Below are 27,097 nucleotides of genomic sequence, written 5' to 3'. Positions count from 1 at the left end.
GTCCGGGGTCGGATTTAAGAGGCCAGGTCGCCGACAGGAAGACATGAGGCGCAGACAGACCGGCCGATAGATGTGGTTATTGTCCCTCAGACATCAGGTTTCGGCAAAGGTTGATGCAATGTCAACAGGAAACGGTACAACGAGAATAGGGATGAGTCACCCATCTAACTCGCACTTCCTGTGTGTGCACGTGGGTGCGCACGGTAGTGCACGTGTCAGCACTGCATCGTATGAGCACTTGTTCAAACGTAGATAACCACATCATATTCTTCACATCGCCACAATGCACTCCTTGTGGAGACTCATATATCCTGGTCACAGAGACAGATGGTGGATTCATTTGAAATAAACTGAACCAGTATACAGGTCAGTGAATAAGAACAAATGACAGATAGGATTCCAACCACATCGGGTGGGTGTAGACAGACTATGGCAATTTGGGAAAATGCGTCACTAAGAATGAATGTTAACGCTGCTAATTAAGTCAAACATCACAGTTTACTAAACATCTGTCGGTCTATGTAACAGTGCGTCTGTCTATATGTATATCTATGTACAGCCCTGCCCGTCTGTCTATACGTATATCTATGTACAGCACTGCCAATCGGTCTATACGTTTATCTATGTACGGCCGAAAATTGAATCATTACAGCCAGAGCATGTGAAGCACCAGCATGTCAGCAGGTCAGACGTCCCAACATCGGTGAAGGAGCAGAAAACACGTTGCATGGAGCCAGTGGGAGCTGAACGGTGTCGTCTTTGTAATGACAGACCAATGGTAGAACTGGTCTTGGAGAACAATGGGAGTTAATGACAGTGGAGACCTGGCAAAGAGAGATGTTCAGTGGCCTCGACCTCACATTCTACCATGGTTTCATGTCCTGTATTTAGCACACGGCCAGATGAGAGGCTTTGGATGAAAGCAGAGCATTAACGTCCCCTTAGACCACAGACTGACACCACCAGACGTCCAACTCAACATGATGCCACCAAACCATGACCCACAACAACACAAATCCTGCTTCTGCAGCTGGATTCATCAGGGTTACACCGACTTGTGTCAGTGTAACCTTGACATTAGTTCACTGGGCATATATCCATATACCAAGCATATATAGCTGGTAACATCGTTTTTATAATTAGATTTCCAAATAGGAGATGGAGGCACCGAAAAACCACAATCTGTCTACCTGTCCTGTCTGAGTAGTGACCGAAGAACTTAAGAAAACCTAACCCTGGTAATAATCAATACATCCAAGTGCCAGTTGATCAAATCACCATGTGAAAAGAAGGACAAGATGTCTGGATTGACTGGCCACCCAAGGCTTAAAGGATTACACTGGCTAACTGGCTCTCTCCTTGTCTCCATCCATTAGCCCAGTGTCTGTTTAATAGACTGGTGTCACCTCTCATGGCCTTCCCCCGGTCACTGGATCCCCAGCCAGACAGGCCAGCAGAAGGGGCCGGGGATGCTAGCAGCCAGGCTAGCTTTAATGGGACTGATCACACCTCACCGCGCTAATGTGCTAACGCTACCACTCTCTCCGCTGAGAACCCGCTCTGACCCACCCGGCCCATATGTCGGTGTCAAGTCTTCAGTGTTTCCAGTCTAACGTATGGCGGGGACGTACGGGGCAGCCACAGACACCCAGGGTCTGGCGGTCGCCTGCCTGCCGCCGTTCTGTCTGGCGCAGGGCCCAAACACCTGCTCTTCAAGCTGTCCTCGGGAGGTTGCACGGGCACACACACGCGCGCACGTTGTACCTAGTGACTTGATTATCCTAAGTGCCCGGGAAGAGGGGAGGCAACTTTGGGTACAAACAAGGTTCTCCTTTCCACGGTCCGCCGTGAAGCTGCTGACAGCCCAGCGCCGACAGGGAGGAAAAGAACAGCGTCCGGAAGAAACGGGCTGAGCGCGTCAGTTAGGGACACGGCCACAAGAGTCTCTGCTGTCAAAGACACCCCATCCTCATTGAACCTCACCATTCATATCCATTACAGCAACTTCTCACAATACCCGATCGGCTTTCATTTATTTACATAACACCGCCGCTCGTGCTCCCCGACAATGAAAACGGACGAGGAAATATGGACACACTCCATCTGTCAGACCGAATCCAAGACCAGTAGCCTGATCCCCATTGAGAAAACTAAGGTGCATGATGCTCTCGTCATAAAGAACAGATTTGACACGGATTGGCCAGGTCGTGACGATATAACAAGCATTTGAAAATGCTTTATCTGAAAGGTCACGCCCTCACCTGACTTTGACCTGAAGTAGTGAAGCCTGGTAGACAGTCTCATTCCACTTGTCTCAAGGGCCCATAATGGCCACTTGAAACCGTGTGAAATCTTTAAAAAGGCCTCTGAAATAATGTGCCACATATGGAATGGAGACCAAACTGCGTCGGTATTTTACCAGCGGAGCAGACATGACATAAACAACCCTGTGAGCCTCCGCAGATACCCAGCAGGCTCAGGGTCCACAACAGCCTTGCCAATTTCAGGGCTAACTAGATTGTAGATTATGCACATATAAACAACATATTACATATCCAGACAAAAAGGGGAGGTCTTAAAAATTCCAACGCTACTACTTTGGCGGACACGGTTTCTGTCTCTGCCACCAAGCCGAAACAACAACAACTCCAACTATTCAGGAGAGATAGAAAATGATACAGGACAGGAGCTAGACCTGCTGCATTGAGGACAGCACAGTGCAGGCTGACATATAAAAGACTGAGACAAATCAGATGCATTTCCATCCCCAAAAGTACACGCACACGCGTAGAGAGTCTAATACCAGATTTTCAACCTCTCAGAATAGGAATGGCCACTACGGCAGGGTTTAAAACAACTACACGAGTGACAGAAAAACAATGTAATTTGAATGACATTAAATCCAATGGATTATCTGCAAATGATGGTTCGAGATTGGGCCAATCGTAATCGCGAACTATGAAACAAAAGGCAAAAACCCCTCTCCCGCTGAGAACAGACGGGCCAGACAAACAACGTTTCCTGAGAGGCGGTTGTTATTCTCGGGAGCTCCAAGCTGCCTGCACGCTGCCTGCCTTCCTCGGCTTCCACCTGATTGGATGAATTATCGATCTTGATTAACTAAATCGCCTTTCACCTGCCCCAATCAGGATTAGGATTACAAAATGAAGAGAGAGGAGACTAGGAAAGATTCTGCTAAGAGTAAGACCAACAATATCTTCCATCATCAAGAGAATTAGTTAGAGGCCCAGCACAGGCACATACAGATGCGCACAAACACTTCAGAAGGCGTTGTGCTGACAAAGCAGGCCGCGTAGCCATAACAAGTAGCTACGCTAAGATTAACCTCGGTTTGCAAGCTAACCGGAGCCTACACATTAGCTTTCCACCACACAACGCTAGGCCAAGCTAGCCTGTGGGTAGATGAACAAAGAAGGAGGAGCACGGGGAGAGAAATGTGGAGAGAAAAAGAAAGTGTGGGTGATGGATGACATGAAATGGAGTCACACAGAGGCAAGGATCCTATGAGAAATGCAAGCAAACTGCTGCTGCTACAAAAACGGGTGTGCAAGTTGCTGTGTTCATGGGCAACCGTCACAAATGATCAAAATCCTACTTTACACGTTGACTTCATCTTCTGTGCACGTTAACTTCCACTTCCCATTTAGCTGCTGGCTATCAGTGTCCAAGAAGACACTGTAGGGCTCGCTACACTGCTGCACGTGTGAGGGACAGTGTGTTTCTGGAGCCTGTGGAAGCAACTGAAGTGTCCACCTCCAGCGCAATCAACACCTGGGATACACACACACACACACACACACGCACGCAAGCACGCACCTGACACACACACGACACACACACGACACGTGCCTACACATGTACAAAATCAAATTAGCAGCCACAGCTGGCATACGAATCAAAGCAGACAAACACAAATGAGAAAAACGCCTCCTGTCCTGCAGCCATGAAATGACACACACGTCATATTAAAGGCAGGCAATGATGTCGCCAGCATGCATGAATACACCACATACACGCCTTCACAAGACACAGTGGCGCGCACACACACACACACACACACACACACACAACTGTGGACCCACAATGCACTGCGACCTTTGTGTCTGGTCTGCAAAACTGCAGTTGGGCCGGAACTAATTCCTAAGCCAATAGGATCCAGTTCATGGTATATTTATTATTATTAATGGCACCCATCATACTTGATGAAACTGGTCAACTAAGGGCATTGCCCCTTTAAGAATTTCCCCCAACAATAGAAGTCATGTGGCATTAGTAATAAATGCTGCCCTTTAAAACTGACGTCTTGCATTCAAATGACTGTAACTTGATCACAGTTCAACACTGATCGAATATCAATACGCTAGCGCTAGACAAGCATGAAAGTGGACTACATACTGTGGACGGGTGAATTTCATTTCCTTATCAAATCAGCCAATGTAGTCACACAGTTCCGAGTCACACAAAGGTTTGCCTGCAGAAAACAGGGAGGCCATAGCAAACGGTGCTTTCTTGACAAAAACCCCATTAAAGTTTCAGGTGGGGGGGGGAGAAATAATAAAACATTAAATACGGATGACAGTTATAACCTGTGAAAGGCCCGCCGCCGCCCCCAGACGCAGCACGTTGTTGCATACCTGACATCCAACCACCACAGCCACATCACGCCCTCCCCACCAGCGCCCTCCCCACCAGCGCCCTCCCCACCAGCGCCCTCCCACACATGGCCACACTTGACACCAGACATCAGGGTTATTCATCACCTGGACTGACATATGATTATCTGCAGCTAGGATGGAGAACGGAGTGAACGCACATACTAAAGAGGGAGTTCCGGATCAGACTTTTTTTTAGCCTCTTTGGGCTGGATGTGTAACATTGTTCATATGTGGATAATTTATTAGTGGAATCACAATCGTAGCTCAGTCAGCCAAGACGTTTGAAAGTGACTGGTTTTTGGATGACATACTACGCCGTTTTTCTTTTTTGGGGTCCCGTTTTGGCTCAACGGCACCACTTCAATGGCACGCATCTTTAAAATTTTATTTAAAAAAGGGATGCATTTTTCCTCTAAAGATCTCTATACACCCTACTCAAAGTTAGAGACTTTTATAAAAACATTTCCAAATAAAAATATTATTTCTTGACTGTGTCGTCATATCCCAGAGTCAATACTTAGTGGAAGCATTTTTTACAGGCATTTGATTTGAAAAATATATAAACAATATTAAAATGTCAAAGAAACAAATCTCCACTGGTTTAACTAAATTGCACAAGCAAAAACACAAAACAACACCACAATATTACTTGATAATACAGAAGGTTTCACTTAATCCGCTGACTAATATTAATCATCACAGATAAAGGGCCTATATTAGCCTATACTATTTATATAATTCTTTATTCAAAACAACAGCGCAATGTTAGCCCAACAGAAATATTAGTATATTCCACTGTGCCTAGATACATTTAATAAGCTAATGTTTTATGGTTGCCTAATGGCATTAACTGTCCAGCTAGCCAGTAGCATGGTAGTTAGCTTAACTATTTAACCAGAAACAAATAGCAAAGGGAGCTAACGTGCTACTTGTGTTACACGGAACCTGAAAGTAACAATGTTAATCTTTCAATCTATTCATAGACTTCAGCAAATGCCATTTGCAGCTGAAATACATCCTACACATTAGGAACTGAACAACAGTGTGATGGACACAAGGTTTCAGTATAAAAACACGATGGTAATGAACAACATAAGACAGCCACGTTATTGCCACAACAGGCTCACATTCCAAGGTTGCCACAAAGGGTTTGTGTTTGTTTTACAGCGTTGGTTGATTCAATATGTCTAATTTGAACAACATGACTTGAATGTTACTAGATGGATGCATTGGTTGGGAATTTGCGAACAAGGAATGTATTAAATTATTCAGCCTTTGCTGGGAGCGTTTTGCTTGTAGTTCTCCAGCGGAAATACTACGGAATGATCATAATCACTAGCCACTGTACAATGTGTACATTCATATAATTTCACCTTTAAGGAATTTCCTGTTCAGAAACTTACAGTGGAGTGTCTACGTTTCTATTCACACGAAACCAACCCACAGCCCTGGTGTTGCAAACACCCTGCTCAGCAAACAGAACTTGACAAGTCCCCATGTGATGTTTATTTGTCCGTTTTATTCCACAAAAATAATAATATAATAATCCTCCAAAATAATGATCATTTGTGACTTTTTTCCTCCTTAAAACCAGTAGAGGGCCCTAAATTCCCCTATCGGTCAGACTCCAAAGAATGACAGTCAAAGATTTCCTTCCTTTCTGTGATTTCATTTTAAGGCAATGTGTTACAACTGATGCATAGACTGTCACTAGAGACTGTTAAAAGTTGTTTGTAGTGTAAACCGCTTTTCCAACTGCATACAAACTATAGCAATGACCCTTTTTAGACAGGTCAATGGGAGCAGATGTATTGTCAATGATAATGCAGTCATACTAAGAGATAATGCAATAATAAAAATACACACACACACACACACACACACACACATACATACATACATACATACATACATACTTACACACACACACAAACCTCACATACATACATACATACATACATACATACATACATACACATATACATAACCCATTATCAACACCACCACCATTATTACTGGTGCTTTTATAGTGGAATTACTATCACTGTGATCATCAACCAAAATGTATCTTAAAAAAATCTCATTAAAATACTAACCGTAGACCAATCACAACTGCCCAGTTACTTACATTTCAGACCACATGCTACGTATATCACCTCAATACCATTAACAATATTGGGAAATGGATTAGGAGATCAAAAAATATAAACCCAAAACTAAATCTCCTACACACAAACCCACACAGCAGAATTCAACCCAGTATGGTAAATGGAGTTCCATTCCCCCCATCCAGCTTGGCGTCCACCTTGGTACTGTATCAGTGTAGCGGAGTGCAGAGGTAGATCCTTACCGTGATACAGTCCTTCCATTAAAAGACAAAAAGCCAGCCCAAAAGAGGAGAACAGGAGGAGAACAGATGATCCTGCAGACGTGCTTATTAGTACACAAAGCTGCAACTGCAATGTCCCCTAGCTCCTTAGCAAGCCTTAACCACGACGGAAATAAAAACAATATCCTGCCATGCAGAACGGAGCTGCCTTCCTTACAGGACTGTCGAGTGTGTGTGAGTGTGTGTGTGTGTGTGTGTGTGTGTGTGTGTGTGTGTGCGCGCACTCAGCGGACGGATGGACTGCCTCCAAATGACAGAGAGAGGGGGGGATGGAAACAGGAGAAGGCGGGGGTCTTTGTCTTTCCGACGTAGAGGGGGAGCCTGAGGGAGAGGGGGGAGGAGAGTGGGAAGCTGGGAGGGGGAGAAAGCAGGATGAAGAACAGAGCGACGCACGAGAGAGATTTGAGAAGGATTTGAGGGAGAGGGAGAAGAAGGGGGAGTGAAACGGGGAGCCGGACAGAAAGGAGGGAAATTCACACGTCACCAACAAAAGACATCCACGGCGGCGCGCGGCACAGTCCTCCTGACAGAGAGTGGAGCCCACGGAGAGAGGCACACACAGAGGCAGCTTCCTGTTTCTACCACCGCGCCACCACGGCTCCCCTGCTGCCTCTCACACCCCGCCACCACCGCCGACGACGCTTCCCCTGCCCACTTAACATGCGCCCCCCCCCCCCCCCAAAAGGGAGGGAAGAATGGAGGAAAGAAGGGAGCACAAGGGGGGAAGGAAGGGGGAAACAGATTCAAGGCAGATCACAGAGGGGAACTCTAAAAGGGGGCGTTGTCGCCACAGTTTGTGGAATGTCTTCCACGTCTAATCTTCCCTGGGCTCCTCCCAGGCAGCGAGTGGGAGTGAGGAGGAGGAGGACAGGGAGAAATAGCGCCTGGTGTTCAGTGTGGTGCAGGGGTGATGGATGGATGGATGGATGGCTGGCTCACTTGAACTTTTGCCGGAGATGAACAGCGAGGACAGATCCAGACGTAGCGGCGGATCCAGACACCAAACTCACTGGACTGGTAAAGACCATTATAATGGAGAGACCATTATAATGGAGAGACCATTATAATGGAGAGACCATTATAATGGAGAGACCATTATAATGGAGAGACCATATAATGGAGACCATATAATGGAGAGATGAAGAACGCTCAGCTCGGCACTCTAATATTTCATTGAGGCGGACATACAGTCATGGGACAAAGTAAGATCCCTGGATACATGGATATTTCAGGTAAATTCCTATCACAACAATTGATTAGCTTATAATTTACCTGACCTTTTAACAAGAATGTATCTTTGAAACCAGTTATGCAACTCAAGTAAACAGAAATGTCCTTTTGTGGATCAGACACACCAAACAAATCATTAGAGTATCCTTAAATAAAGATGATAAACTTGGTCTGGTTTGGTCTTAACCATATGAGTGGTGGCAACACATCATGTCAAGATCCAAAGACCTATCCAAAGCCCTCAGAAGAAAGATTATAGATGCCCATGAGTCTGGGAGGGGTTACAAAACAATTTACAAGCAACCTGAAGTACAACATTCCACTGTCCAATGGATCATTTACAAATGGAGAAAATTCCAGACAACAGACAATCTATGCAAGACAGGGCCCCCAGCCTGAGAGACGCGCACACAATCACAAAGTCATCAGCACTAAATCGACCAATCACAGTTCAGGATGCAAGAAGCCTCAGCGCCCTCCTGAATGGGGCGGGGGGGGGGGGGGACGACGACGACGACACACGACTGATGTTTGTTCTTTCTGCACAATGAAAATGCCTTTCTGCAGATTTTCGATTAATAAATTATTGCAAAGTTCACTGTGTCATTTGTTGACTTGTGTCATCCTAAACTGTCAAGAGCTGAAATGAAGATTACATATCCATGTGTTCAAATATGTAAGAAAAAGGCCACTTTCCAGAGCGTGTACCACCTGTTTAACATGACTGTTTTTGATAGAAGCAGCCTACTAAACAACGCCAAGGTAACAAATATTGCCACAGCAATATCAACAGGAAATATCTGGAAAAAACAAGAATAATGTGTAAATATGATTCATGAATGCTTTCTGTGTAGTAGAGTCATAATTGGGCCCTGAGATGAGACAGAACCCATATTCATCTATTTTTTATTTTCCCTTGACGTTCTTACCCACGACTATGTGCCCATTTTTACAACACTGTTTATAGCCTGTAACAATCAAAATGCTTTTTGCATTCTTTTCTGTTTGTTTACTTACAATTTCAGATTTGATTAATGATTTTAGTTCACTTATTTACTGTGTGTATGTTTTTCCCCCACTTGCTTTGGCAATATAAACAAAAGTTTCACATGCCAATAAAGCCCTTAAAATTGGAATAAAAAATTTACCTAAACCGAGTCTGTCTGTGAGAAAAAAAAGTTAGCTCTAATCCAATCACAAGAGCAGGCTCAACAGATACCCCATCCATTCTTTCCCCCCAACGATGGCAGAAACTTGCAAATAATATTGTTAAGAGAGGTCTGGGTGTGTAACTTCAAAGATAACTCAGGAGCCTAAACCTGCTGTACAGCGATTATAACCAGGGGCATTGTGGGTAGAGTCAGCCCACGCATCACGGCAGGGGACCAACTAGCCGAGCCGAGCGTATAGAAGGCCAGACCAGGGTCCGTGGGTGGTGTTGGTCCTGCTGCATAATAAACCCATTATATATACAGTTTTACCATTCCGCTATGAGAGTGAGTGCGTTGCGCTCTAGGCAGTAGACTTTGTGACTAAACAGGCAGAGCATTGAGTGTCAGGAGATTTAGAGCAACAGCACACGTTGTACAGATACTGTAGCTAGCAAACTCAAGTATCTTAACATAAGGTTGAGCTCTTCAATGCATTTAGCTCCAGCTGCCATTCACATCCTTAATCCCCTGGGGTGTAGACAAGTCCTGAGCCAGCACTAACTCACTGCCCCCGGGATTTCCCAGCCTGCTCTTCCAACAGCATCGACTCAGAAGACCAGGATTTTGGCCAACACGCTTTCAATTCACCACATAATTTATACCAACAAGCATGTTATAAATTAAAAGTCGAATAACTCGAAACGACGTGACTGTTCTTCGCCTGACGACCCAAACTCCAAACCTCTATCTACCAACAACACTACATGGAAATATTAATACTAACTCAAGACTATGTAGCGGATTTGAAGACAGAGACTGAATTTGGCAACAGGACATAAGTGGGACCGGATGTCCAGGCAAGTCTCTTGACAGTGCAGACCAGACATATGCGGGATCCTGACTTTTTCCTCTAAGCTAGCTGGCTGAGGTAAAATGCCTTCCAGGCGTCTGAGGAAATTGTGCGCGTCTGTGTGCGCGCATGGAAGGACCACAGCACGAAACGGACCCACCCTTCCAGAACAGCCTCTGGGGCATTGCCAACTGTTCCCTACTAGTAAATAAAAATAATTTTAAAAACAAGTCATTCAGTCAATGTTCTGAATGAAACTGCATTACATTTTGTAGAAGATTCAATTAAGTTCCTAGAAGATTTGTCGGCGTGATGCGAAAAAAAAATAAACACTCCTTCCAATGGAACTGAATTGTTTCTGTGTTGGTCAGGCTTAGTTATGTTGATACGGTTCCCAGGAGACATGGCAGAACCAGAACCTCATCACTCTCAGAAACAAACAGATGTGCCCAATAAAAGAAATGCGGACAACAAACAGGAAAATGGCCAAAGTCAAAAGGATAGTATGATCTGGCTCATGATGGAAACAAAATCAAAACTGTGGTAACAGTGAGACAAAACCTTTCACACTCTGTCAAAATCAAACTTGTCAAAAACACATTTTCTTCACAAACAGTATATTAGACAGAGTAGACACATATTTTAGTACATATATCTACATCTATAGATACTGATATATCTAATGATATTGGTCTATAACTCTCTCTTCATAGATTTCTCTCTCTCAACAGCATGCTACACCTGTACATCATATACTCCTGTCAGTAAGCCCAGCTGGCCCCAGACCAACAGCTCCATTTCCCAGCATATCAGACTCACATACTCAGAAGAAGTAAACCCTTGCAGCTAATTAAACAAATCAATGCGACTCATTGGATAAGTGTTACCTTACAACATATCCAAACATCCTAGTTAGTTTCCCTAAGGAGAATCCAGATATCCAAGGGGGAATATTCCGCTGGTCCCTCCTCACCTCCCTGCACCTTTCTGCTTTCCTGTCCTCTTGTTTCTCCCCCTCCACCACCTCCTCCCTCCACCACCTCCTCCCTCCACCATCACTCTGTCAGCAGAGGGGTTTGGGGTTAAGCAGAGAAACCGGCTCCAGCTTTGATCTTAAGAGAGACTTCCGCTGCTTTCTGATGGGGAGTAAACCTGCCAACGCATCTGCTCAAACAGACAAACGGCAGGACCCTGGTTTGCTGGTCTCCGAGCGCCACCGGCACAGTAAGCTTGGCGTTCATCATAACAGGAGACATTTGCAGTCGGCATTCAAAGACTTGTGCTCAGAAGTCATTCATTGATTAGAATGCACTCACTACTAAACTGTGTGGTCGTTTCACGGAGCTCTTTCAAAAATGTCTGCACTTTAAGTCGCTCTGAAAATGAGTGTCTGCTGCATTACTCAAATCTATTCACTGAGCTCACTTGTCTGGGCTGAGTAGCTGTGTGGGTTGTGTTTAGGGCTGATAACGCAAGGTTTTTATTGGCGTAACCTTTCTTGACAACTTAAATTACATCTATTAAGCGAACCAGATTTTACGTTATTCCCTCCAGCTGATAACCGTGTGCACCTAGCCCTAGCATCATACCAAGGTGTTGTCCAATTTAATCACACGGAATGTATCTTGGGGGAGGGGGGTCTTGGTGGCGCTAAACTGTCTCAGCACCGTCAGGTTTGGATGTCGAAGAGTGCTACTTAGACTCTAGCGACTCCTTGTGGTGGGTCGTGCGCCTGCGAGCTCAATCCCTAATTGACGGTTTATAATGTTGAGCCAGCAACGTGATAAGAAGCAGAACAGCTTGGAAACACATGCATCGTTTCACTCCAAGACACGTCTCCGTCTCTCACTTCCAAACTTGCCGTGGAGTTGCTGAGATGAGGCCAGGCCATTATCGCTAATAAGACAGAGGTATTTTTGCATTTTAAACATGTGAACTGAAGACAGATTTGTATCTACGAGTGGTTACATCCTCACCATCTAGGTCGTAGGAGATGCAATTACTGTAATTAAAACAGTGCTTATAGCATTCAGAGAAGACAAAAACACAAACCCATAATGCTAATAGTGTTTTACAAACATTCTAATTAACTGGATGGCTCCTCACTCAGTTTCCATCTATTCATCCCCTTTCTCCTTCAGGCACCCTGCCTGCTAATTGGCATCCTATTGTAGTGTGCGAGCGAATAGGGTGGTGATTGGGACACAGCCCTAATCTGTACACTACACCGCAGTAAAATGCTTCAGTGGACCCCTGTTGTGTTTCTCCAGGAGATTACCCTCCTGATGAAGTTGGGATTAAAACTGTTTAATGTGATGGCCTCCCCACCAACCCCTGCGCCACCCACCACACACCTCCCCTCCAACCCCTCCTCCACACACCTCCCCTCCCAAACCCTCCTCCACCCACCTCCCCTCCCAACCCCTCCTCCACTCAGATTACATTAAAAGTCAGTCCAATAAGCCTCTGTTCTGACAGCTAGGCTATATACACACACACACACACACACACACACACACACACACACACACACACACACACACACACAACACATTCACTGACAAACACAAACACTGTTGACTTCCAGGAAAATAACTGTTATTGCACTTATATCATTATAGTTTTTGTCAGCTAATGTGAAGTGACAAGAGAGTAGGAGTGAGTGTGTGTGTGTGTGTGTGTGTGTGTCAGAGGGACAAAAAGTTAGAGACAGCAAAGGGAACGGCTTACTGGGGCCTTCATGAAAGTGCATGTCTGTACAACCCTAGCTAGGAAAAGAGAACGACAAGGAGAGTGGAAGGCTTATCCATGGAGGTAAGCCAGCCTAACGTTGAACGTCAGCCTCAATGAATCAGAGAGGCACGCAGACAGCCAGAACGACTGACAGACAGACACGCATAGACAGACAGACACGCATAGACAGACAGACACGCATAGACAGACAGACACGCATAGACAGACAGACACGCAGGCAGGCAAACAGATCTCTGATCGAAGTGACCCCTGACCTTCCTATCTGACACAGGCTCCGTTCAAGTGCAGTCTGACCTGATCCATTTAACGGAGTGTGGGACTGTGCATGTGTCGCCCACTAGTGGCCAAGGTAGTACAGCTAGTAGAAATGTCAGCCCTAACTCACTGGTGGATGGAACAGCTCACACACACGACCAGGCAGAACTGGTGCAAGAAATATCCCCAGGACACCGCCAATAAGAACCAGGAAAAAACAAACACTGTCACAGTAAAAATTAAAGAACTCCCAAAATGATCAAACTGAAGCCCCGACGAATAGGATGAGGCAAACCTTTTGTCAGGGCTGGACATTTCTTACTTTTCCAATTGAAGAAAACGATTGTCCATAACCTGTAATTTACATTAACCCCCACCACTGTTCTCATATTTTGCAGGGAATGGCAGGGAGACAGGCAGTTAGACAAGGGGCTCGCAGGCCACATAAAGGGCAGCCAGACACAATGGGGACACTGATCCTAGATCTGCACCCCGGGGAAGAGCCTGTAAACTGATGTCAGTAGCTGTGTTCTTCACCTCATCTTCCCCTACCTCATTATTTTCTTGGAGAACTAGCTCATTATGTCTTGTTAACTAATAACCAAATCAGAGAGGGGGCGAATTTACATCATCAGATTAGCCTAGTAGAAGGCAATGAGCATGTTTGTTTCAGGGCATCTGCAACAGAGAAGGACACATTAAATAAAGCCGTTCTTGACTGGGATGGAATTTGCAGTAATTCCCTGGTAAATGAACAGAGGCCTGTTTGTGGCAGTGATGGACTCATTCTAACTCTTGAATGCCAAAATACCAGCCCGACCTGGAGGGTTCCACTAAGCCTTCTAACTGAAAAGCATAGGTTGTTCATGAGTGTCTGTGGGTCAGAATACTGGAGGGTCATTGTAAACCCGTCATAAATACATTGACAAGACAGTGCCCCATTTTTCACCGTTCATTTTCCAACCACAAAGCATTTAACTAAGCATGGGGAGGGTTGAAAGTCCTAAAATCTATCAAATAGAAATAATGTATCTAATTCCAGAACTTCGAAGGAAAGAAATGAGGAACAAGTGGGTCTTTCAGTAAAAATAACAGGTGTGTCTTTCAGTAAACAGTCATAAAAGGTGTTTCTCTCTTTGTCAGGGTCTAGGCCCTAGTTTCTGTTCTGCTCATCTCTAACATAGCTGATGACACTGTGCCTTGGCCAGCCCCCCCATCTTGTTTGTTTGCATTAAACACACCAACCTTTACTCAGCTGAGTCATGTCCACAGTGTGGGTTTACAGGCTAGACACAGCACAGGAATACAGTCTTACACTGAGGCCAGACAGACTGTGGGCCGGCCTACTCAAAAGGCCTGCTAATGGGAAGTGAGAAGCCTGCAGCCTATCTGGAGAGCTGTGTTGAACAATAGCAATGAAAGTAATAATGTGTCACAGACACACAACACTGAGCATCAGCTAGCAGGTTAAAGAGAACCCGACCACAACCATTAAATATGCCTAGCTAGCAGGTTAAAGAGAACCCCACCACAACCATTAACTAGGCCTAGCTAGCAGGTTAAAGAGAACCCCACCACAACCATTAACTAGGCCTAGCTAGCAGGTTAAAGAGAACCCCACCACAACCATTAACTAGGCCTAGCTAGCAGGTTAAAGAGAACCCCACCACAACCATTAACTAGGCCTAGCTAGCAGGTTAAAGAGAACCCCACCACAACCATTAACTAGGCCTAGCTAGCAGGTTAAAGAGAACCCCACCACAACCATTAACAAGGCCTAGCTAGCAGGTTAAAGAGAACCCCACCACAACCATTAACTAGGCCTAGCTAGCTGGTTAAAGAGAACCCCACCACAACCATTAACAAGGCCTAGCTAGCTGGTTAAAGAGAACCCCACCACAACCATTAACAAGGCCTAGCTAGCTGGTTAAAGAGAACCCCACCACAACCATTAACTAGGCCTAGCTAGCAGGTTAAAGAGAACCCCACCACAACCATTAACTAGGCCTAGATGTCAGTGAAAGCTAGGAGGGGGAAAAGCAAAACAAACAAAGGTCAGCGTTTAGGGTCAACTTTGTCCTCCTCAGATTGTTTAACCCTAGAACGCCACCATATATGTTTTTAACCTAAGCCAGTTTTCATAAATAGCCCTCTAACCCCACTGCAAACAGCTCAACAGTCAGGGCATCTGACGTGACGGTAGATTCCACAGGGAATCCCCCAAACTCCCATCATCCACCACTCACAATCCATCATTGTGGAAGGCCCTATAGCCACCCTACACCAAGGTCTTGACCTGGTGAGGGCAGAGTCTAAGCATGGGGGCGGTAGGGGGCGTTGTGGATGTAGGGGTGTTTAAGGATGATGTCACCCCTCTCTCTAGGATTGAGGGGGCTATCTCCTAGCCAGGCTCTGAAATAACGGTTCAGTAATACCCGAGAGCACAAATGGCCCACTTACTTTCTACACAGGACACTTGGGTTCCCATAGGGCTTTGGTCAAACGTGGAGCACAAAAGTAAGGGGAAAAGTGTCCAATTAGGATGACGCCACACAGCCCTGAGGCACGGAACATGATTAACTAGGAGGTCATTTCCTGCCATTCTAAGACAGTGTTCCACACAGATCCTAACAAAGCGCAAAGGAGATACAACTTCAGGGGTGGTGTTAATAAACCAATGCCAAACCACACAAACACAGACACACTGCTCAAATTCCAGACTGTGTAATACTGAGACTACAAAGACAAGTGATTCCTGGTAGCTTTTACAGTCGTAAAAATCCACATGTTACAACTGGTCTATTGGCGAAGACAGTGATTACACCATCTTTCTTTCCTGGACATGTTTTACTAGAAGTTTAAAGGCCTAACCAACATAAAGACACGAACATAAACCAACATAAACCAAAAAAAAAAAGACAACCAAAATAACGGCAGCTAAAATAAACCGCCAAAATATAAGATGTTATTAAGGATAAACCTTACTTGGAATAAGCGGTTGGCAACATTAAATTGGGGTTTTTACATCTTGGTGAATGTCTACCAACAGAGGGTGTAGTCCACACAGTCACAACCCTAACCTTGAACATTTTCTAATCGACAAATAACATCCGCCAACCTGTACAACTGTTTCCAATGTTAAGTGCGAAACGATCAACCCCTTTAAGGTGACTCCATAAATAGAGCCGGTGAATAAATGTTTGAGTGATGATGATACTGTAAATGAACCTGCAGGGGCTCACGCCGGGACAGCACATTAACGCTGCCATGACTCACCGGTACAGCTGGAAAACTTCCAGACAGCCCTCATCCACACGGACATACAGACCAGAAAGAACCAATCCGATTGGTCGAGCCAAACGTTAAGACAATCTAAGGTCCGGTCTCACAGATGAAAACGGATCGAAGATTTGATGATATGGACTGGACGGAGACCAGCTCCCGCTAAGGCGTTTTTCCCCGGCAAGCTGCCGGCAAAGACAGAAGACAGAAACGGCAAGTCAAGGAAACTCTGAAACACTACCCACATGTGTCAGGTCTTCATGGGTGTCTGTTAGTTGTGTGTATCATAGTCTCCGTCAGGTTTCTCAAGACAGGTATACCTCACACTCATTTGTCACTCCACATGTTTGGGTCCGTCGTGAGATTGTGCTCATCTCCCCTCCGCCCAAATAAAAATTGGTTTCGTCTGTACAGACGCACAATGTCGGACATGCGCTTAGAAAGCCCTGAAAGTTACACGTTTAGTATTCCATAGGCAGGCAGCCCTCTAACACACCGTGAAACAGACTTTCCAACACCAATTGTCTATCGACAGAGACTGTTCCAGAGCAACGTCTCCATTCTACATAACAGGGTGTCGACAATGTGATTTGAACCAACTAACTCCATGTTAACGGCTAAGAGGGGGCCCCCTCCGGGACACCATTTCCTGACAAGAGAGAGAGAGAGAGAGACTGAGGGATTCTGATGTCGGAAGAGTGGGAGGAAGTGAGAGAGAGAAAACAGAGAAAGGGAGAGACAAAGACAGAGAGGAACAGAGAGGGAGAGAGGAAAATACAGCAAGAGAAAGCGGGAAAGAGAAAAAGACAGAGCGAGAGAGCGCGAGCTAAGTGGCCGGCAGTGACAGTACGTTGGAGCGGGGACAGATAGACACACCGCCTCTCCGGGCTCCTTATCTCCCCTCACACCTGCCACAGATTCACTGGCATGCAGCTGTGCGGCAGCCCAAAGCACCACGCCATTTCACCGTATGGTTTTCACCGCCCCCCCCCCCCCCCCCCCCCCCCCAGCCGCTCACCGTTTAGCCAACAGAGTGACAGAGCTACACAACACAGGCGAGAAGGAGCAAAATAAGCGGGAGCTGGAATAGAGAAGACTCACCGTGAAAGGCTGTGTGATTGCCGACTCTTTAACTACGGCACACAGCCCTGTAACCAGGAGAAGAGTTCTGGTTGAATTCCAAACCTTTTAAGAGCCGCGTGCCTGGAAAGGCATGTTAGGTTACAGTGTACAGATCCGCTGGAGAGCTTCTGGCGCGTGACAATACCAACCGGTGGTGGTCAACGGAGAGCGGGCCAGGTAGCCTCTCAGGCATGAGTATCGTTTGAGCAGCAAGGCGTCTCAAATGTTTCCCTACTCCCTAAACAGGGTGCAGCCTGGGACATCCAGCCAGAGGACTGACCAGTGACTAAGCAGATCTGCAGACACACTAATGTTTCCATTTAACTTGGCCTGATGTAAAACTGATGAGCACAGTACAGTAGCCATGAAACCCACTGAGGCTCTTATCGCGGTGTTACCTCAGAATGTAAAGGACTATGAAGACTTGGAGGGTAACTGGCAAACAAAAAAATTATACAGTACATTCAAATGAACAGGTACATAGTTTCACTAACTTATTACACCATTAATTCCTTCCCTAAGGGATTTTTAGACCCAATTCCAATAAGGTCTGTGTTCTTATGTAGGCTTACACCACCTCATCATTCTGTCAACTGTGTAAATATTTACAGGACAATGTGACTTATTAATACTGGCTAAATATAAGCAAGCAGCCCTCAGTAACTGGTTGTCCAACCCCACAGAGGTTAACAGGAATTCACCGCCTACCGGTTAAATGTTAATTAAACAGCTGCAACTTACTACTCCCATAATACATTGAGGCACACAATGTCCAGCAACGTAGCGAGACAGAGAGCTGGCTGAACTCTGTTGTTGTTAAGTCAATATATACTGGAAATTTGACAAGCCATCACTTCAGCTATAGCCATCGCTGCTATTTACAGTCAAGCCACCTCTGTCCCCGATGTACAGGACTATGAAGACTTGGAGGGTAACCGGCTCTCCAATCCTTCATACTAAGGTAGACCGGATTACCTCGGTCAGTGTCAGGATGTGGGGGAGTGGGATAGCATCTGCAGCTGTGTGTGTGTGTGTGTGTGTGTGTGTGTCTCTCTCAAATGCCCAGAATACATAGAACAGTAGTAATTTGAATCCAGTGGGGTGGAGGTAATTCTGGTCACTGTTTATAATAACAGACTGGCGAATCTCCAGATGTTTTTGTTCACTTCTGGTCAAACCAAAAGCAGGTACACTACACCTAAGGAACCTGAGAAGATAAGGTGAAGACAGACATTGCCATTTCCAATAGGAGATATATAGAACAAAAACCACCTCGTCGTATTGGATTACTCCACCTCGTATTGTGTATAAAACAGCCTGCAAGATTGTCTCCCAGCCTTGCTCTAGGCAGCTCGGACAGAAACAGTCACCAAGCCCTACTTTTGGCCGCTTGACGAAAACGGTCACACAGCCCTGCTCAAAGCAGCTTGACAGAATGATAGTCACTCAGCCCTACTCTAGTCAGGCTGACAGAAACAGTTCTCGATTTCTAATGAAACACTACGTGAGTAGTTCTGAGAATCTGGGCAGCTAGCTTAAGATAGACTCAGAGTCTGGACACCAACAGGTCTCAAGTGAACTCTGATCACCGAAAGCTTCCTGTATGGCCTCCACTGTCCCAGTTAACCTACATTTCACAGCAGGTCGGCCCCAAGAAGGAATTTTCTGTTGTGCCGGTCTCAACGAATAGGGTGGTTGGTGTTTTTACTTGACCTCCTGTGACGGTAAATTAACATTTGCTTTGTTAGTATGGTTCCTATGTGAAAAATACAGCTATGCTATTTTGGCCATCTGTTTTTATGCTATTGTACTTTTAATAGATTTTTCTTTTGTAAAGCACATTAAATTGCTTCCATGTATGAATTGTGCTATATAAATAAACTTGCTTGCATCTTGGCCAGCCCTCACTGCAGCTGAGCCATATTGAACACTACATTCTGTTCCTGTCCCCAGGTAGGCTAAGCAATTGCTATTGTCTTTCCATTACAGGCCGGAAGACATGCAGTAAAGGGTCTTCTGTGTAAAAGTTTAAAAAGAAAGAAGTACAAAAACAAGATCCTCATAGTGCCCACGGTCACCCACCCCTGCTCCGGGTTAGAAAACCAACCGGTCTGCCTTTGTCCTCCACTAACCTTTAAAGGGAGTTGACCTATAGGGTGAAATAGATGTGATCCATAAACCAGAAAGGGGAAACGGTAGGGTTTCCTCCTTGTTTCCTGCCTGTCTTGACTCCTTCTCAAAACCTAGTGGATGAGAAATCCTGAAGTCGCTAACTTTCAGTGGGTTTTGACAAGGAGATGGAAAACAAGGCCTACATGCCTCAGTAGTTACGTAGGCTGTGCTCCGCGAGTTGGGCTCAGATCGATTCACATACTTGTACTATAGGCTGTCAGTACTTACCCTGTTTGCTAGTTACTTAACATCTTCACACATTTCCTTCCTCTATAAGCCAACATTTAATCAATGCAGACAAACTTTTAGTAAGCTATTGACACTAAATCAGTTGTGCATGCCCCTGCCTAGTGCCCGGCCCAACACATGCAGCTTCAGGCTCAGCAGCCCCGTCTGCCCATCCCCATACCCCAGAACCAGCTCCATCTGCCCATCCCCGTACCCAAGAACCAGCCCCATCTGCCCATCCCCGTACCCCAGAACCAGCCCTTCTCCCTGTCTGCCCATCCCCATACCTCAGAACCAGCCCCGTCTGCCCATCCCCGTACCCCAGAACCAGCCCTTCTCCCTGTCTGCCCATCCCCATACCTCAGAACCAGCCCCGTCTGCCCATCCCCATACCCAGCCCCATCTGCCCATCCCCGTACCCCAGAACCAGCCCTTCTCCCTGTCTGCCCATCCCCATACCTCAGAACCAGCCCCGTCTGCCCATCCCCATACCCCAGAACCAGCCCCATCTGCCCATCCCCGTACCCCAGAACCAGCCCCTCTCCCTGTCTGCCCATCCCCGTACCCCAGAACCAGCCCCTCTCCCTGTCTGCCCATCCCCATACCCCAGAACCAGCCCCATCTGCCCATCCCCGTACCCCAGAACCAGCCCCATCTGCCCATCCCCATACCCCAGAACCAGCCCCTCTCCCTGTCAGCCCATCCCCGTACCCCAGAACCAGCCCCATCTGCCCATCCCCATGCCCCTGAACCAGCACCGTCATTAAAATTACATTCAGACTTCTTCAGCACATTTCTTATAGAGGGTATCAGTCTGAATTACACTGTATTACGCTGCATTGCACCGACCCCCCCCCCCCCCCCACCCTGGTGCCCTTGGGTGGGGCCCAATGTGATATATTTCTATGGGACCCAAAATCCCTGGCAGCACCTTGGATTGTTGTTAATGCATAAGAGCGGCAGCAACGCCAACGAAGATGGTACTGTTAGGCCCGGAAATAATTGGACCCTGACAAGTTATTTCGGCGGCTTACCAAAATATATTCAAGTTACAGTTATATAAAGAATATGGGCTTAAAGTGCAGTCTCTCAGCGTAAATTTGAGGGTATTCACATTCAAATTGGAGGAAGGGTTTAGGAATTAGAGATCTTTAATATGTAGCCCCCTATTTTTCAAGGGGCAACAGTAATTGGACAGTTGACTCAAAAGCTGTTTAATGGACACTATTTCGCACTAGATGTGCTCTGGGACCTCCACGGAAGACAACAGGGGCGGATGATCAGAGTATCCTTCCCATGGTAAAGAAAAACCCCTTCACAACAACCAGCCAAGTGAAGAACACTCTCCAGGGGGAAGGCATATCGTCGCAAGAAGTTGGGCTATATTACCCCAAAAAGCATGCACGGTTGCATGCTGCAAAAAAAACAGCAGAGGTAGTAGGCCATCCGCTCACGTTTGTCATACTGTTTCCAACGCCCTACGGATTGGGACATGGGCCACTAAACTAAACCTGACATACTATATGCAATAGGGGTAGTACATGAATCGAGCCGGGGCCTTGCTCTTCTCAGAACCTAATCTTCTGGAGAGAAATGGCTGGCAGACAGACCTTTGTGTGTTTGCCTCTTCCTGTCTTTCATCCAGCCTGCCGTGGCCACGAGGGTTTGTAGTGGCCAAACGTTTAGCACTGGGAAATTAAAATCTCCCCGTTACACTCGGTTTCAAAAGCGAGCGGGGGGCCATCACAGAACACAGAGAGTATAATGGAACACACCCAGGCGTTTACAAACAGACTCTAAACAACGACTGGTTTTGATCTACTCGAGACCCCACCTCAGAGGGAGTTCAAAGAGTTATGAATGAAACATACAAGGAGGTGTAAACAGAGGAGAACTGGACGTGTTGGTGTAAACGGGCTGAACACAGTCCGGGCTTGGACAAAGTAACCTCGCCTTCAGATTCTGGCATGCGCTAGTTAAGCGTGCGGTGTAACACGTTGTAGACATCTTCCAAAGCACATCTTGCCAAGCTAAGTCCTGAGACTTTCTGGCCATTTCCGAGACAGGACAAGGCCTTAAATGCAAACTAGGCATCATGAAAGGGGGGGGGGGGGGGGGGGGGGGGGGGTGTAAAATGGGATGAAAACATATCTGCTTTTGTGTAGGGACCTGAATATTTCTGTTCCATTATAAATGTCAGCAGCAGTTCAGACCTAATACTGGTCTCTGTGAAAAACATCCTTTATGGCCACTGCACTGGTTCTCTTCTGGTCCAACAACTCAACGTCCACACACACACACACACACACACACACAATGAAACTGCTGTTGCTGAGAGGAAAAAGGCGTTTTCCCTGAGAATCCTATGGGACGGTGAGCATGTGTGTGTGTAAGCCAGGCTTGACTACATCCAGGAAGGCCAATCTTAAGTAGAATGCTACAGCACAACTTCACATCAGGCCTTCCTGTCACAGCTGCTGCTTTAGACGCAGGCCCTCTTCCTCTGGGAACTGCAGCTAAAACAACAGTACAAGGCAGAGGAGGATGTGGAATACAGCACACAGATGGGATCCAGAACGAGCCATGCTCTCAATCACAAACACGCACACCCGCACACACACCGACGCACACTCGCCTCTGGTGTTATCAATAATTTTATCAAGTAATTGAGGAGTCGAATCAAAGCCTGTATGTTTTTTTTATTCCCTTATGTACTCCCCGCCCATTAGATTACAACTGTGTTAACATGTCATCATGAAATCTGTACACACATCTGCTCTTATGTACTTTCACATGGGATCTGTTGCCTGGCTACAAATCTTCCCAGACACTTCTGCCCAAATTCGTGGAAGGTCTGGTGACACAATCGGTCCAACTTGGCCTTGATTAGCTGATAAGAAAATTGTGAGAAATTCCTATGTGACCGTGAGCAGCAGCCTGAGGGGACGAGTTCACCTTGCTGCCCAAATGCCTTGCCCACCGAGCCAAACATCATTGCCCCGCCCGCAGACGTTTCTTCTCCCAGGGAATCTGTGTACATTCAAACAGATTTTTCTAGATGGTGCAAGCAATCTAACCTTACCGAATGGACGCAGCGTTATATATGACCAGTCCCAGGTTTGGCCATAGCCCAAATGTGGTTTTGTATTGGTCAGACGCGACCTAATCGCCTTCGTTGTGCACGACAACGCTATTTTCGATGCCACTTGAACAAGTGCAATGAAAGAAGTCTCAGACTGAGATGTGCCAGGCTAGGGAATATAGTGCAGCGGAAGGATATCTGAACCGGTATTTATCAAGACTCAAAGAGGGAGTTCTGCGTCTGCCTGCACCAAGCAGAATAGGATGGCTGATCTGGGATCAGTTTTTTCCTTTACGATCATGGCAAACAACATTCTGTTGACCTGTTCTGGTGTTTCCGGGACAGTATCTCGATCTAGGATTGGTATTGACTTTTCTGACAATTTATCATGACAATTAAGAATATTATAGGCAGGGAGAACCCAATCATAGTTTAGTACTTCTCTGAGACTATAAACACACAAATAGATCATCATCTCACTTCTCAACAAAGACAAGTCAGTGGCATCCCTGAACACTGGGTTAGTACATTAACAAGAACAAGGTGAGGTCATGTGATTTTGTCCACTTTCCTGCCAGATTAATAAATTGAGTCATGATACAATTCCTAACATAGTATCCTATTCGTATGGAAATGGGCTATGAAATAAAACAGGCCAACAGGAAAAATATGACTGGTAGCCAGAGTGTAAATACCTCCAGGAGTCACTCATTACTCCTAAAAATACAGGCCTTCACTGCACTGTAATTTCTAGAGCCTCGGGCTAAGTAAAGCCAGTATACAGTAACAATAACAATGTCAGCCAATATTTAAGTACTGGCCTTCAAATGGGTGTAACTGTAACGAATCACAAATCGTCAAGATACATCCATAATATAAACTACCTATAGCAACCTCTTAGGAAGGTAGTTTGAGAACACAACTATCGAATATGCTCCAAAATAGGTATAGGTATAGCCTAGGCTATTAGAATTTAAAAAAATGCTCAAAATTATACTGCCGTATTGTGGGGACAATGATTACAATTTATGGAGATTCTGAGTCATAAGTATACAGTTTATCCAGAACTTTCCTGGCAGAAGATTTAATCAATGACGACCAGCGGCGTATCATTTCTATAGCTTGAATCGGATACGCGTATCATGTGTGATACATGTATCATGTGCGATTACAGCGACGAAGTATGAGTTGGTGAGGGACTGAGGACGACGTTAAATTATTAGCCTTGCCACCTCCAACACAAAAACAACTTGTATAGAGAACAATTCGCGATTTAACGGCAGAAAACGTGATTGTGTCAGCAAGGCAAAACCTCCATCACAAACCCTGGCTTCGGTTGAAAGCTGCCTGCCCGTATTTTACGTCAAAACACAATACAAGAAACGTTACCGTACTCACGTTGTCCGTTCCAATTTGCGCGTCTGGCAATTTACTTTTATCTACCGGTTTTATTCCTCGTTTTATAAGTGTTTTAATCCGTCCAAAACTGAAGTTGCTTCAGCGGTTGGTGTGCTATCCCTTTTCTGCCCACCAATCCAGGCTCGCCTAGTTGTATATTCCCCATCCTGAGCAGAGCATTCCAATATGGCTGACAAGCAGGAGCCATCGGCCCACAGTTGAAGCAACTACACCCCTCAGAGGAAAATTCTGAAGCAGACATACGTACAGGCATTCGAGAAAACGGTTGAAGGCAGTGTCACACACTCAAGCCTTCCGCCACACCTCAACTGTTCCTTTGAAACATGTAGGCCCAGCTCTAAAGTGTAGGCGATGCATTGAATGATATCCCGGCACTTTTCCTGATATGTGACATCAAAGTCCTCGACATTTTTAAAGTTGACGTCCAGGCAGCCTATAAGATCGACGTCTCATCTTGCCTACACTTCACCAGTCTTGAACCTTAAAGTTGCCCAACTAGCCTACCCTACATTTCCCTCAATCCAACAAGACAATTAGAGGGTCCGGTGAAGAATATGACATGGTCTGTGGGTTGGGGCACATATGTCAACATTGCCAGAACGCAATGTCCAGTTACATGCAGACAAGGTGTGATTTATTTAACCACCATTTAGCTGTAATTACACCCCGCGCACTTCTTTCCTTTTGCAGGACTTAAACTTCGAAGCATCCGTATAAGACTGGTATCTTGCCCTTAAAGTAGGTAATTAATTAATTAGCGGTGGCTGGTAGCCTTATCCTAGAACATTTCACCAATAACCAGGTTCTTAGATAGAACCCCCAAGTCGTCAAGGTGAAAATTCGGTTGTAATATAAAAAAGTATCCCAAGTAGTTGCTGCAAAAGCATGTGTTCTGTCAAAATTCCATTGGTATAGTATGGGTTAAAATATGGCCTGATTGGCAGTCCTCCAAAGGTATTTTTGCTAATGATTGACCTGTGGGCTACAAAATCATTTTAATTAAAATAAATGGCTTTTGGTATCTACCAACTGTACAGTGTGGGTGCATATGTTGATGCCCATTCAGTAATTCTTCACATGAAAGCTCTGATTTAAAGTTTTATACAGGCTTTTATCCTCGCAGTATGTGAGTGGTTAAGCTTTCAACAGCAGGTATAGTGCATGACAAATAGGAATCTGACACTTTTATGAGCAAGACCAGAGCAGTGCAGAGAGAACAAACCACTTGCTATTTAAAGAGGCTGCTGAAGAAGATCTCAGAGAAGAGGCATACAGTGAGCGTACAAGTATGCTGTCGAAACGGACAGGGGTGTTTACTGTGTGTGTGCCTTATGAATGGAACTCTTGCTACCATTACTACTGACCTAACCATTTGTCCAAATTCACGTCAGTTGACCAGGGCCTAGGTCTGTAAGCAACAGGTTGCCATGATGAACCCACTCGTGTTCAGCAGACTAATTGCCTACTTGAGGCCAGATTCAATCAACCCCTTCATGGTGATGTTTATTTTCCCATGCCAACTCTTTACAGAAATATTCCTGTTTAACAGTGCAGTGCCATGTGTTATGTGTGAATTATGTCATGTGTTTCATGTATGAGTTACCTTCACGTACAAACGATAGGTGTTTAGGGACAATTCTGTGTAAGGCAGACGCTTGATTCAACCGGGACCTGTTTAATATAGTTTTAGTATCTAGTTTTCCACTACCGAGTTGTAATTACTACAAACATAGTTGTAGCTATGATCCAAAAGATAATGAGTCTCCTTGAGTGAATCTCAATTTGGCTAAATCTGAGCAAACCACAATGTTTTTCTTAACCTTAGTCTTTAATCTGCAAATGGATTTAAAACATGGTATATGATTGTTTCTGCGGTGCTTTGTCCAAGAATATAGAGATGGAATTATATCCACAGAACTGGGGACAGTTGGATAATGATAATTTGAATACTCTGGCATTTGGATGATGATTTGAAGGATTTTGATCTGCTAGTGTGATTATTACAGGATTGTCAGATGATGTAGCATAGATAAGGGCTTGGCTGTTGCCACAGTAATGGGATTTAAAGCAAATCTGAATAAAGACTACTGTATAAAGGCTGACGAATTATCTGATTGAATATTGAATATGGGCCAAGTAGGTTAAAATGGTATAATCCCACCAAAAAAAAATATCACACAGCTGGATTTTGTACAGTGTTTTTGTCAAGTTTGACAAAAACACCTGACTTTAGCACTGCAGTAAAATCACTGTGTTTATACCAATACTTGATTTGCCAATACCAAGTCAATCTCATGAAATGTACTGAAACGGTAGAAGTTCTGAAATGTGAATCAACATCAAATAGAGGATGTTATACTGTCCCCTGGTGGCAAAATGCGTTACAAACTGATTGTACACATTTAACAGAAGAATAAACAGTATATGAAAACACCCATATTTGTGGACAAAATGTCCCCAAATCAAATTAGTTTGTATCATGCACAG

The 27,097-nt window shown here is 45.3% G+C and overlaps 1 protein-coding gene across 5 annotated transcripts in view; it reads right to left on the bottom strand.

The window, feature by feature from the left end:
* ptk2aa (protein tyrosine kinase 2aa) overlaps positions 1–25,026 on the bottom strand; it is an 89,570-nt gene extending 64,544 nt beyond the window's left edge. The window contains exon 1 of one of the 5 annotated variants that reach the window (XM_029122900.2): positions 24,858–25,026. Coding sequence is in view for 1 of the 5 variants with exons in the window: in XM_029122888.2 (XP_028978721.2) it covers positions 7,027–7,045 (19 nt within the window). In the remaining 4 variants the exon portion in view is untranslated. Of the gene's footprint in view, positions 1–7,026; positions 7,229–24,580; positions 24,822–24,857 lie in introns of those variants that run through there. The other 4 variants (XM_029122898.2, XM_029122897.2, XM_029122896.2 and 1 more) reach the window with 4 other exon arrangements.
* Between the last annotated feature and the right edge of the window lie 2,071 nt (positions 25,027–27,097).

The sequence above is a fragment of the Esox lucius genome, chromosome 10 (assembly GCF_011004845.1).
Source record: "Esox lucius isolate fEsoLuc1 chromosome 10, fEsoLuc1.pri, whole genome shotgun sequence".
Classification (NCBI taxonomy): domain Eukaryota; kingdom Metazoa; phylum Chordata; class Actinopteri; order Esociformes; family Esocidae; genus Esox; species Esox lucius.
The sequence above is the reverse complement of the archived record's forward strand: the minus strand, read 5'-3'. Positions and strand labels throughout refer to the sequence as shown.